We start from the raw sequence: 14343 nt of genomic DNA on the forward strand, positions 1-14343 counted from the left end.
GTGTGTGTATGTATTTGTGTATGTGTGTCTGTCACTGTGTGTGTATATGTGTGTCTGTCTGTGTATGTGTGTCTGTCTGTGTATATGTGTGTCTGTCTGTGTGTCTGTGTGTCTGTCTGTCTCTGTGTGTGTCTGTCTGTATGTCTGTGTCTGTCTGTGTGTCTGTCTCTGTGTGTTTGTGTGTGTCTGTGTGTGTTTATGTGTGTGTCTGTCTCTGTGGTGTTTGTGTGTGTGTGTTGTCATGGCTTGTGTTTGGAGATCAAAGAACAAGTTCTGCCCTTCCTCCATGAAGCTCCTGGGGGCTGAACTCAGGTTGTCAGGTTTGGCATCAAGTGGCTTTACCTGCTGAGCCATCTCATCAGCCTGGTAATTTTCTCAAGTGGAGTTTGAAGTGAATCTATCTCTGGGCCAGCCAGGGTAAAACAGAGAAACCCTATCTGGGTGGGGCTAGCAGCCCTCACACCCCTGGTAGGAGAACATGGCAGGCCCAGGCTGAGGCTGCCTGGAACAAGTGTTCTGGAAGAACCTGGCCTAACTGAAGCCTGGGCCTGCATGAGTTCTACCTTACACTGCAGTCACTCCTGGGACAGTGCTTGCAGGTCAAGGACACACTCACCTCCAGGAGGCCTGGGCCAGAATGCGCTGCGGGGGCTGCTCTCAGTGGGTCTAGAGGCTCTCAGGCATAAATGGCAAAGTCACTGTTCTTGTTCTTCACAGCTCACTTCTAGGCCGCTGGCTCCTCTGCCTCCCCTCTACGGCAGCTACCTAGCCATGCCTTGGCTTCTCCCTCAGACTTCAGAGTAGACAAAGACAATATGGCCTTCTTCCTATTGCAAATGATTATAAAGGCTGCTGACCAGCCTGACCGGACCTGCAGCATTGGCAAAACCATGGAGGTTGGTTCTTGGGCACCTGCTTCTAGGGAGAGACAAGGAGGCCAGGCAGTGGTGGCACACATCTTTAATCCCAGAACTTGGGAGGCAGAGGCAGGTGGATTTCTGAGTTCAAGGCCAGCCTGGTCTACAGAGTGAGTTCCAGGAAAGGAGAAGAAGAAGAAGAAGAAGAAGAAGAAGAAGAAGAAGAAGAAGAAGAAGAAGAAGAAGAAGGAGGAGGAGGAGGAGGAGGAGGAGGAGGAGGAGGAGGAGGAGGAGGAGGAGGAGGAGGAGAGGAAGAAAGAGAGAAGAGAAGACAAGGAGAAGCACTTCCCCATTTCCCATCCCCGGCTCTGAATGTTAGCATCTCTGGCCTCTGGCTGCCAATGTGATATCAGAGCAAGGGTTTCTTATGTGTGGTAAAAACAGAACTGATGCCAAAATGAAACCCTCTACATGATCTTTTGGCACAGTTCCTAACAGGTGAAATCTTTGTAATTTAATTTTTTTTTTTTTTTTGGTTTTTTGAGACAGGGTTTCTTTGTGTAGCCCTGGCTGTCCTGGAACTCACTCTGTAGACCAGGCTGGCCTTGAACTCAGAAATCTGCCTGCCTCTGCCTCCCAAGTGCTGGGATTAAAGGCATGTGCCACCACCGCCCGGCCGAAGATTTATTTTTATTTCACATTTTTTTCCTTGTATGCACTTCAGTGCACCATGTATATGCAATACCCATGAAGGCCAGAAGAGGGCATCAGATTCCCTAGGAACTGGAATTATAGATGGTTGAGAGCTGCCTTGTGGGTACTTGGAAACTGAACTCAGGCCCTCTGCTCTTGTATCAAGCAGAAGTACTCTTAACTGTTAAGCCATCTCTCCAACCCTCAGGTGAAATTCTTTACCTGCCCTGAACTGAAAAAAAAAAAATCCAAAAAGACTTGACCTTTTTCCAGAGGAGTGACTAGCCTAGACTGAGTTAGAGGTATGCAGACGAGAAGTGGTTTTCCAGGAAAGATGAAACAGATGGGCGAGCAAAGCTTGCAGAGCTGTCTCCTCTTCACAGCAAGGTATGACCCAGGAGGTGGCTCTGCTTTCAGCATGTGACAGAGAGCAATGGGACCAACGTGACCATTGTGCTTTGCTGCTCCTCAGGAAACTGTGCCAAGGTTTAGCTTTCCTTGACAGGAATACCCCTGAAATCCAGCTCCAAGAAAGCAAAGATCTCATCTGGAGGCCCCAGCAGAATAGACCGTCGCTGGGCATGGGCCTGTGGAACAGAGTAAGACAGCATTTTTCCAGTGGGGAGTTGAGGACCGGCAGCTCCACCCATGCTCTGTAGAAGCAAGCCTGGGAGAGGCTGCCAACTTTCATCACTGTCTTAGAGCTCTGGATGCCCCAAGGATGCCAAAAGCTTGTGCTAAAGGACCACTTGACTCATCCAGCCCAGCATTGGTTTGAAGTATTTGGCCAAGAGGTTTGCTTTCCACCAAATACTGTCAATTTGCAGTAAGTTTGAGGCCCTCTTTCCTCCTGGCCCTGAGCCCCAGCTTCCGCCCAGCACAACGAGGCAGATGGACTGAGAGTCCCCAGGTCCTCCTACTCTGCTGTTTTTCTAGGCACCGTTAAAGGCTGGCTCCCTTCCCATCTCTCTAAAGGTTCTGGGCTTGGAGGAAGCAGGAGGCTAAGGCTGTGGCATAAGGGGTGCTGGGATACGCACCACGTGTGGTTCTTTCTTCTCACCCACCCCACCTAAGGCTGCAGCACAAGAGAGCATCTCATGGAGTTGGGAACCCAGAGGGTTCACAATGAGGGGCCATCCCACAGAAACATGGGCCATCCACCAAGTCTTCCTGCTCCCGGGAGGCCAGGAGCTTGTGGCTTCTCAGGTGGTAGGATCAAACAGGTGAGCTTCCCCTCTTTTGATCACACTTTCCCCAATATGGAACAGCTAACACTTACTTAACTGATCGGCGCAGGGCTGGGTCTGTTTCTAATCACAGATGCAGTAATCACGAGCGTGCACGCCTCCTCAGGAAGCCTCCACATTCCAGGAGCAGCTCCAAACGCACTGAGTCATCGCCCCACACCAACAGCTCCTTCCTCGGCATCTCGCACGTACCTCTCGCAAACCACACGTCCCACACCCACAGCACCTCATGCTGGCATATATAGACCCTGACCTGCTAACAGTTATTCTCACTTATCCCCCTCCCACACGGTCCAAACAACTCCAGCTGCCGAGAATCCCAGTGCTGCCTGCAGAGGCTACCCGGTGTCCTGTCCAATTCAGAGTCTTTGTGGGGAGAAGATAAGACTTCGATGGGTCACCCTGTAGGAATACAAGGATGCCAGAAAACCCATTCATTGTATTTCAAAAGTATGGCTTTCCCTTAGCTAACACATGGGCACCCCCAAAAGCTCTGTTAGGCAACCCCTCCAACACAGAGAAATCCTGAACAAAGCCAAGATGGCGATGTGAATCCATAGTTCTTTGGGGGCAAAAAGAGGCTAAACTCATGAACATCGTCCTGTAGCACAGCTTGCTGGGAGAATAGGACGTGGATACCTTGTGAATGCCTGGTCTCTACCACAAAACTGGAGGACAGTCTAGTCCACCACTTTAGACCCCCAGACAACTGGAACTGAACCCAGAGAGGAGCTGTCCAGACCCCTGCTAGAAGGTGTTCCCAGGTCCTTCTAGAAATCTGGTCCTCTTATGAGAGTCCCTCTGCAGGACTGTCAAGGAGAGAGGCAGGCCTATAGCTAGGGAAGCTTGCCTTCTCCTCCCACCCTCCCACCCCTCACCCCCAAGCCCAGAGGAGTGTATGGTCATCTCTACTGAAGGAGCCACTGGAAGATCGTGTCCTTTTCTTTTTCTCTCTCCAAGGCGTAATTAAACCAGTTTCTTTTGAATTTCTATTCTGAGAATCTAAGTTTGTGGATTGGTTGGTTTGTTTTATTTGGTTTGGTTTGGTTTTTTGAGACAGGGTTTCTCTGATTAGCCCTGGCTGTCCTGGTACTTACTCTGTAGACCAGGCTGGCCTCGAACTCCTGATCCTCCTGCCTCTGCCTCCTGATTGCTAGGGTTAAAGCCATGTGCCGCCACCACCAGGTTAAAAGTATTTATTTGTATGGGTATGGTTGTTTTCCTGCATGGATGTCTCTGTGCATCCTGGGTGGAAAGGGCATTAGAGCCCCTGGGACTGGAATACAGATGATTGTGAGCCACTCTGTGGGTGCTGGGAACTGGACCCTAGTCCTCTGGAAGAACAGGTGGTGTTCTTAACTGTGGAGTCCTTGCTCCAGCCCCTTCTAAGTTTTTAGGGTACAGGAATCTCTCAGGAGACCTGGGGCCAGACCTTGTCCTCTGATTTCACATCCTGGAACCACCACCAATACCTCCCCCCCCCAATCAGGATTTATGGGCACTGGTGGGTAAGGGATATAGCCCTGATCGAGGTTGGTAGAAGGAAGGGAAGGAAGCAGAGGAGAGATGCTGAGACAGTGGTCAGACGCAGGTAGCACTGAGGTCCTTACCTGGGTGAGGTGAGGGTTGGGGTTGAACCCACATTGGTTGCAGACCTTGTTGTGACACTGGGTGCAGGTGTTGAAGTTTGGCTGGCTGGGAGTTGATGTGAGGTCCGAGGTCTTGCATATTGGACACAGGGTGCTGCTGGGAAGAGGGGCAATCTGGGGGACAGAGTAGGGTGATGTGGGAGTGCTGCCTCTGTCCGGTGACACCGAGGGGGACCGTCCTGATCTCTGTGTCCTGCTGTCTACCTGCAGCGTCCTGCGGGGACTTTCGGCCTCCTGGCCTGATGGGCCTTGGGCCCTTGTCTCTCGGGGGCTCTCTCGGCCAGGAGCTGTAGCAGATGCTTGCTTTGGGGTTGGAGAAGTTGTTCTCTGGCTGCCCAGGGGCTCTTTGGGGTCCAGTCTCCGGGGAACACTGAAATGACATTTAAAACGGTTGTTAGAGACACATCTTATAGAATTAGCTTACATAGGTCCCTTCCAACCAAAGTGACCCCAGGTCCCATCACTGTCCTTTCTCTTGCACAGTGATATCGTCACAGTTGCCATTTACTGTACCCTGTGCTCCAGCCCTGACAAGCTCCTTGGCATCAGGCCATGTGGCAGATGGACATGACTGTCCTTCTTTCACACGCTGAGAAAGAGCAGATTCTAGTCGGTGATCTAGTAGTGCATCTAATGTGCGTGGACTTCTTTGTTTGACAGAGGGTCTCATGTAGCCCAGGCTTGCCTTAAACTCACCCTGTAGCTAAAAATGACCCCGAATTTCTGATTCCCTGTCTCTACTTCTAAAGAACAGGATTACAGGTAGGCACCACTATACCCAATTTATAAGTGCCAGGACTCTGCATACGTTAGGCAACTATTCTACCAACTGAGCCACACCCTTAGCCCTAGGAATGCACTTTTGAGCTTCATTTTTATTTCTGCATGTTGGTGTTTTGCTTGTATGTGTATGCCTGTGCACTACTTGTAGGGAGTGCACACAGAGGCCAGAAGAGGGCACTGGATCTCCGGTTGTAAGCAGCCATGTGAGTACTAGGACTCAAATCCAGGTCCTCTGGAAAAGCAGCCAGTGCTCTTAACCCGATGTGGTGCTTTGAATAAGAATGGCCACACAGGCTCATATATTTAAATACTTAGTCACCAGGGAGTGGCACTATTTGAAAGGATTAGAAGGACTAGGAGGTGTGGTCATGTTGGAAGAAGTATGTCACTGAGGGTGGGCACTGAGGTTTCAAAAGCCCATGCCAAGCCCAGAATTTGTCTTCTGTCTGTCTCTCTCTCTGCCTGCAGATCAGCATGCTGTTCTTGGCTCCTTCTCCAGCACCTACCTCCACACACCCGTGTGCCCAGCCATGATAATGAACTAACCTCTGGAACTGTAAGCCAGCTCCAATGAATGCTTTCTCTTATAATAGTTCTCATGGTCAGGATGTCCTCTCACAGTGACTGAGACAGGCCAGCCATCTCCAGCCTGGGATTGCCCTGCTAAGAAGCCTCTAGGTGGTACTGATGCCCTGCCCTGCCTACTCCTTCTGGAGACCCTGCAGCAAGCCTAATGCCCAACCGAGGCTCAGAAGGTGGGATGCAAGTTTTTTTTTTCCCTTGGAGTAAGGCTGCGTGGGGCTTTAAGTCTAACCCTTGAGAAAGCTCTGAAGGAGGCCCCAATGTGCCTGGCACCACGCCCCTTCCAGAATGACCTGTCTGTAGAGCTGGGTAGACCCACGAGGTAAAAGAAATGTTCAGGCTAAAATCCAATCCCCTGAGTTCCTTCTTTGGACCAACTTAAGTTTGTTTCTGCTAATTTATGTCTTTTCCAATGTGAAAGAGGGTGAACACAAAAAGTCAAAGACCAAGTTTCCTGTTGCTTTCCAGAACATTCTAGACAGGCTTTGGCCTGTATTCCTTGGGTGGCTGCTGACAGCCACAGGACTTGCAGAGACACTGGGAAAGTTTCACTTCTGTAGCCCACATTGGCCTCAAACTCCTGGCTCTGCCCCGCCCCCCCCACTATGATTAGGTGTGAACTACAGAACCTGTGACTGGCTCAAAGTAACTTTGAACTCAACATTGTATCACAAGTTACTGGTTCCTTAGGAACGCTGTGCATACTAAGGGCCTGGCACAAACTGGCACAAACTGGCACCACCTAGAAGGCCTGTGGTTGGTTTGCTCCCTGCTGCACACCAGGGCCCAGCATGGTACTCCACACAGCGGATAGTTCCTGGGCACACAGAAATGAACGAAAAGATGTGTGAATGGTTTGGCGAGCTCAGGAAGCCGGGCCCAATCAGTCAGCGATGTGGTCCAGTTATGAGCGTTTCATAAGGAGTTTGCTTAGCAACAGACTCACAGATTAGCAATGGAGACATAGACTCTAACATAACAACAGGCTCCCTTCTTTCTGCCTGCCTCTCTTTCAGTTGTTTACACTGACCTTGGTTCTAGGTCCTTTGGCCTGTTTTTTGATCTTACGGGCATCCCCAACCTTCAGACTACGGACAACAGCTGAGGGGAGTTATGAACTCAGCCCAACACAAAAAGCACAAGCTTATTTCAAACATTACGAGATTCCCATTTGTGAATGGGGGCGGGGGCACTTGACTGGTTCCTGACTAAAATTTTTTGATGGCAACATGATATGGCGACGTTAAAGGGTGGGACGCACCTGAGGCTCTTGAGTTCCTACGAGGCGGGTCAAGTCTCCAGGTGGCACGTGGTTACTCTTTACATACATACATATTTTATAAGTCTTCTTATAGCCTTTATGAATACCTACTCAATATTTAATTAAAATGAATTTTTCAAAAAGCAAATCAGACAGGGATCCAATCCTCAGTCTAGGTTAGAGACAGATGTGCAAACAAATCACTGCCGGACACACTGCCACGGTCAAAAGGAAGGTGAGGAGACCTCTACACTAAAGGACAAGCTGCTCTCCCTGAGGTGGAAGAGCAAGCTAGACTTAAGGAAGGCTCAGAGGCTGTCAGAGCATGCTCAGCACGGCAGAGGAAGGCACAAGAATGTCGTGTGCAAGCCAGTATCATGCCCACCACCTAGAACCGCTCCTGACAGCATCTTTGGATGACTTGAATTAGTTGGGAAGCTCAAACGGAACATAGGGAGGGCTGGGACAACAGGGCCTTTAAAGGTCTCCCAACAGAGGTACATTTGGGCCCTGTGCCACAAAGAGGATGATGGAGGTAGGGAATCCAGTGAGGAGGAAGCAATAGCCCAGGAGACGATCTATAGAATTGGAGGGAGGAAAGATCCAACAAAAGACATCATTGCTGCTTTTCCCTCCGTGGGGAATACAGAGCAGAAAGCCAGTCAGGGCTGGGGAATGCAAAAGCAAAACCAAGTTTGGATTTGGTTGTGTTGAAGATTGGAGGGGGGCAGGGATCTTACGATTTAGGTCTAGGTAGTTTTATGTGAGAGAGTGAGTTCAGGTCACAGGCAATTCTCCGGAACAGAGGTCACCCAAAGAGCAGTGGCCCAGGAAAGCAGGCGGGGTCCAACAGCATTCATGGGCTCAGAGGAAAGCCCAGAAAAAAGGCAGAACAAAATGACCCCATATAGGTGGCCTTAGTGGCACACATCTTTAATCCCAGCACTCTGGAGGCAGAGGCAGGCGGATCACTGTGAATTTGAGGCCAGCCTGGTCTACAGAGGGAGTTCCAGGACAGCCAGGGCTACAAAGTGAGACCTTATGTCAGAAAAAGGAAGGAAAAAAGGAAGGGATGGAGGGCAGGAGGGAGGGAGGAAATGACCACAGGATAGAAAGGCTCCCTACTGGACAGCAGCCAACAGTGAAATGTGGGGAGGGTGGGAAAAAGTCTATTCCCCCGAGGCTGAGTTGCAGGAGAAAATGGCTGCTCCTATAAAGCCCATCCACCGTACCATGGCAGCCCAAGGTCTCCCCGGACTCAGGACAGTTCTTCCTCCTGCTTAACGAAAGTCCCTCCATGATGGAGCTCAAGAGTCATGACTATTTAGATTCCAGGACAACTCAAGCAGCAGGGACAGCCTGAGGACAGAGGAAGTAAGACCTAGGAGGTCTGCCTTCATGGACAGACATCTCCACCAAAACGTGACTGCTGGAAGCAAGGAAAGAGAAAGGGAAGACGTCCACATGCAAGACCGTCCTGCCCCATGAAAGACCTGACCTTCGCACACAGGACACCAGTGAAACCCCCGGCCCTTCACTCTCAGCAGCCTTAGGGAGCCTGTGTCTTGGGAAGTGCGGGGATAAGGATAAAATAAAAGGAAGGGAGGCAGATGCTTCTACAAAGACACAAAGGCACAGAGGGTCCAGCTGCAGAGGGCAGATAGAAAGGGGCGGCTGGAAGCCAACAGGGGAAACTAAAAATGCCTGCTTTTTTTTTCTTTAGATTTTTATTTTATGTGTATGACCTTTTTGTCTGCTTGCATATATATATATATATATATATATATATATATATATATATATATATACCATATTCACGACTGGTGCCCAAGAAGGCCAGAAGGGGGCATGAGATACCCTGGAACTGTAGTAAAGGATGGTTATGAGCCACCGTGTGGGTACTAGGAACGAAACCTGGGTCTTCTGCAAGAGTAGCAAGCGCTCTTAATCGCTGAGCCATCCCTCCAGCTACAAAAGATAAATGCACGTAAAAGATGGCAAAGCAAGGCCAAGGATATGAAAAACACTCTTTTCTCTCAGCTTTCCTTCCTTTCAACATTTAGGGCTACTAACTGCTCACCAATAACGTTAGCCCAACCCTGTTTGTCAAGGCAGGGAGGAACCCTTGACTCCTTTCAGGAAGGGTACAAAGCCAAACAGCCTCACTCTCCCTCACCAGACCTAAGAACAACTAATTTGTTTGAATGGCTGAAAAATGCTGCAGACACCAGGTCACAGCCGGGTAACCTGGGACAGAGGTGGCTGCCTGGTCCACAGCGGGAAGCAGCCAGAAGCTGCTCTGGGTATTGTGGTCAGCAAGGGCCTGCTAGCACTGGAGTCTTCAGGAAAGAAGTGCAGGCAGGAGTGGAGCCAGGGTGGAGGCAGAAGGAGACCCTGCTGTGGGCCCCACATGGCAGCATCCAGAGCATGCCCCACCCCCTCCTCCAGGTGAGCATTGGAAAGAGAGATGACTCACATTAATAAGCCATCGCTGTCTGTCAGGAGGTGGGGTACCTTAAAGACACTCTCTATAAGTCAGAGCAGCCGGAAGAACCCCACAGCTTCAAATAAGGCTTTCAAACATTCATGGCTGACCTTTCAGTAATGGGCAATTAGAGGAGGACAAACACAGTGGGACCCCCACCTTTGGGGCCATCCAAGTGTTCTCCGGGCGTACCAGCAGAGAAGCAAAGGTTGTGCGATGGTGGGCGCCAGGGTGCAGCGCCTGGATTCTGCAGCCCCTCCCTCAGGAGTGGGTTCCAGTTCCCACATAGGAAACACACCTCCTTAGTCAGTCTGCAGGCCAGAGGCTGCCTGCATTTTTTTTTTTTTTTGATCATGCGATCCTGTCAGTAATATGTTTCTGCATTCCCAACACATAAATATTTATCTACAGTTACTGATAAAATCCCTCCCCCCACCCCAAACACCATAGGAAGGTTTTAGAGGATGACTGATAGAAAATTAACCTAAGAGGTCTGGGGGTGCAGCTCAGCCGGTGGCTGTCATCTCCGTACTCTGGGAGTACGGGCAGGAAGAGCCGAAGGTCAAGGTCACCCCTGGCTACACGGATGACTTGAGACTAGCCTGGGCTAGAAAAAAAGGGGACATAAATAGTGTTCAGATTTTCCCCTTTGTCCCACCTCCTACCCAACATGTGCCCTAGTTTAGAAGCCACCGCTGAGGAAACTCATAAACGCCCAGTCGCCAGTCTTTTTTAAGATTGTATTTTTAGGTAGGTAGGTAGGTGTATATGTGTGTGTGTGTGTGTGTGTGTGTGTGTGTGTGTGTGTGCTCTCGGGCGCTCAGTACTCTCAGAGGCTCGAAGTGTGGTGTTGAATAATGCCCCCCCGCACCCCCCCCCGCCCTGCCCCGTGGGCTCACATATTTGAAGGTTTAGACATGAGGGAGTGGCTCTGAGAGAAGGATTAGGAGGTGTGGCCTTGCTGAAGGAAGTGTGTCTGTGGTCTCTTCACAGCGATAGAACACTGACTAAGGCAGGAACCAAGGTGGCAAAGGCCGCTGCCTTCAGTTAGGCACAAAAGTCATAGACTTACCAAACCCTGAGACATGTCTGCAGTGATACCTAGCTTTTAGAGGGGCACACTCAGACACACCTCAGGCCAAATTCATTCCCCCACTACAGAGAAAACAGAAGGCATACAGTAGTGTGTGGAGTGTTTACCTTTGACCTTCCCCAAGTCCCATTCCCCACCCCTCTCTTCCTCCATCCCTTCCCACTTGAAGCTCTCACTGTCCGTATGTGGAAAACAGAGAGCACCAACTGCCACAAGCTCCACCTAGCTTTGAAGGCTGTGTGGTGCCTGTGGCAGGCATTGTGTGAACTACACCTTTCCTGCAGGCTAGTGAGTGCTTCAACAGCCTCAACCTAAGGACTACTGAGCCACGGGCTTTTATTATTGATGTCTACAGACTACAGTCTATATCTCTAGAAACGTGTATTCATTCATTTGTACAAAAAGAATTCATGGGAACCACATTTTCTGAGTCCTTGAATGTCTGGATTCATCTCTGTGCTCCTTAGATTTGAGCAGTGGTTCAGCGGGACATAAATCCCACGTCCACACTTTCCTTCCCAGGACTCGGCAGGATCACACACTGTTTTCTATCACACCTGCTCCTGCAGAGAATGCTGGTTCAACCTGACTGTCTTCCTTTAGTATAGGTTAACTTTCTCCCTCTAAATCGGTTGTTTGTAACCTGTTCTGCATATCAGATATTTATATTATGATTCATAGCAGGAAAATTACAGTTATGAACTAACATTGAAAATAATTTCATGGCTGGGGGTCACCACAGCATGAACTGGAAAAGGCTGCAGCTTAGGAAGGTTGGGAGCCACTGCTCTAGATAAACAAGAACTCTTTCTTTTTAATGTTTGGGGACTTCACCAACATATATTTGGGCACTGGACAATCTGTTAAGTTTCAAACCCAGGACCTGTGGCGGGCAGAGGTGCCTATTTAACATATCCAAGTGGACCTGGTCTCCAGGTTCTTCCAGCATCCCTCAGTCCCTACCTGCTTCAGGGGATGGCTGGCACCCTGCCCTGGACCCTGAACTCTCCAGCCCAGGGACTGGCTGTCCCTCCCCCAGAGGCGCTTCCCTATATAATCCACCCTACTTTACCTCTGTGCTGCTTCCCTGCTTCCCGACTGCTGTGCCTCTCTCCTCCACGCCTCTCCTCCTCTCCCCACATGGCCCAGGTCAGTTTGGTTATATTCTCTCCGGACTCTCAGATGTGTCTGCCTCTGGCTCTGCTCTCTCACAAATCTACAGTAAACTTTCCCTTCCACCACACCTAGGAGCAGTCATGGCCTTCCTTTTTATTTCTTTTTCATTTATAATCCACATCAGTAGTTCCTGACATCACTGCATATGCCCTTTCAGTCTAAGTTGGGCCTGGCCCTTCTCTCTCTCTCTCTCTCTCTCTCTCTCTCTCTCTCTCTCTCTCTCTCTCTCATTATTACTGTTGTTTTTGAGACAGGGTCTCATTACGGAGCTCTTAGAACTCACTGTAGACCAGAATGACTTCAAACTCAGAGATCCACCTGCCTGTGCCTCATAGTGCAGGGATTAAAGGTGTGTGCCATCACTGCCTGGCTGAACACACACACACAAACACACACATGTTCTTAATATGTTCACTGGGAGGATTTGTCTTTAATCATATCTTTGAATATTTCTACACTCCGTTGTTTTGTTCCCCTTTTCACAGACACTAATTATAACTATTTTCAATTTCCTTTGTTGTTCCATGTCCCTGGCTGCTGACAATTGGTGGTTTCCTGCCACCTGCCACACCCTGCAAATGCCAGCCACCTCTCTAACACTGCCTGGCTTCACAGAGCTAACTTGCCAAAGACGGTTACTGACTCTGGTGCATCCACTGAGCCCCTTGTCCTCATCCTAGAGGTGCATTGCCCTTCCCAGCATCCTCCCTCGTTCCCATGGATGGTCCCGTACTTGGAAAGCATTCTTAGTTCATTGTGTTTCAGTCCATGGATGACGGAGGGCAGAGTTTTCCTTCTTTTTTTTTTAAAGCTTTGGGTTAGATCAGTAAAGGAACTAAGCAGAGAGGTGCTTTTACTTAGTATGTTTAACCAGGACATATTTTACAAACCAAAAGTCATTTTTCTCTTGAGCCCATCTGTGCAAGCTCTGAGTTTCTTAAAGCCAGACCTCTTCTCTTTGTTAGACATTTTCCTTAGGTGGAGAGATGAATCAATCAGGAACCTTTTTTACTTATTTATTTTTTTTTAATTTCAGGAAGTTCCCAGATCTCCTGAGGCCCTCAGAGAGATAACCATGCTGGTCTAGCCATAAACACATGCGACCCCCTTAGCGTCTCTTTATTCATAAGCATCCACTGTCATGTAAGCCCTGGGTGAAGCCTGGGAGCTCACAGACCACTGGGTATGTTACTAAATCTATGTCCATGAGTTCACCCGAAGGCCAACTAAATGTCCCCAAAGTGCCATGTAAACCTGACCTCTGGTGTGAAGCCACCCCAGGCCACCTTCCCAAGGTCACCTTCCATAGGTGTTAGGTGCCTGAGTCTCCTCCCTGCAGGATATTATTGGCTTACTGTCTGTCTTCCAGGTCAGAATGAGAGCTCCCATGAGAACTTGGGTTCCCTGAACTTTTGTAATGCGAGCTAAAGGAAGCAAGTTTCATAGTGTGTTTTAATTAACTGGTGAAAAAAAAAACTATAATTAGGCAAAGTTTGTAGAAATGACCCTGCTAGGGCTCCTTTTAGGTGAATTAGACAGACATGTTTATACCATTCATCCATTACAAAGTTCTGGTTCAACTGGTTAATTACTCCTAAATTCCCAAAGGAGGTGAGGCAAAGGACAGGATTCACAACACTGTAGCGAAGAGCTGCAGTCTTTAGCTGCAGCTTTGCAATCGCCCATGAGGCCTCTTTCCCTGACTCCCTCTGCCCCCTGCACACCTGCACCACTGCTCAGCGCTCATCAGCTGTGACTGAATCCTATCAAAGACAGCGCAAGTGGGCATTCCTACTGAGAGCCAAAAGGGCCAGAGAAGGAAGAGAGGACAGGCAGGCATCCAGGCCAGAGGCACTACCCCAAACTGAGGCCCAGGCAGATAACTCCTTGAAGCTTTCTCCCTGTCACCTTCTAGGATGGCCCTGGGTATGGACCCCCAGATGAAATGAAGACCCAGTCATTAGGAACTCTTTTTTTTTTTCACTTGTTAAATACCGGAACCTGGAGTATTGGTTTTTGTTTGGACACATCACAGTGCTTCTCTGTGCCCAGAGGTGTGACATACACTCCATTTGAGACCTAAGGAACGTCCTGGCCCTTCTCTTCTGTTGTGATTGGGTTGAGACCCACCAGATGTCTCCTTGGACTTCTCTTCCTGGATCCGCTTAGCTGGCCCTCTCCACAGCCTTCTGGGAGCTGTGGCTTCCAGTGCAACCAGGTCGATGAGGCTCTTGCTCCTCGCCCAGCTTTTGCTTATCTCTTTGGGATTCCACATAGGCAGTTCTGAGCTGTGTACTGTCCTAGTTTTCCAGCCGAAGGGGAAAGGCTCCCAAAGCTAGGACACCAATTAGGAGGCATAAGTCACTGCACAAAGCTGAGCCAGCTGTTCGCAGGTGCTGGCGACTGCAAAGTCTACTACATCCCATTTACCAAAGGGACAGTGAATGAGTCTCTTCCAAATCCCAGTGCAACTGGGAAGTCGAGATAAGCCCTGGAAATCTGTGAGCCTTTGTGACG

At 49.5% G+C, this 14343-nt stretch overlaps 1 protein-coding gene across 2 annotated transcripts in view; it reads right to left on the bottom strand.

Annotated features, from left to right (window-relative positions):
* Positions 1 to 14343, bottom strand: part of Bsn (bassoon presynaptic cytomatrix protein) — a 93143-nt gene that overhangs the window by 37327 nt on the left and 41473 nt on the right. The window contains exons 2-3 of one of the 2 annotated variants that reach the window (XM_085828016.1): positions 4651 to 4816; positions 4408 to 4560 (exon numbers count right to left, since the gene is read on the bottom strand). In XM_085828016.1, the coding sequence (XP_085684142.1) occupies positions 4408 to 4560; positions 4651 to 4816 (319 nt within the window). Of the gene's footprint in view, positions 1 to 4407; positions 4817 to 14343 lie in introns of both variants that reach the window. The other variant, XM_085828015.1, reaches the window with a different exon arrangement.

Source organism: Mus caroli, unplaced genomic scaffold (assembly GCF_978045245.1).
Source record: "Mus caroli unplaced genomic scaffold, Mus_caroli_1 scaffold_11, whole genome shotgun sequence".
Lineage (NCBI taxonomy): Eukaryota > Metazoa > Chordata > Mammalia > Rodentia > Muridae > Mus > Mus caroli.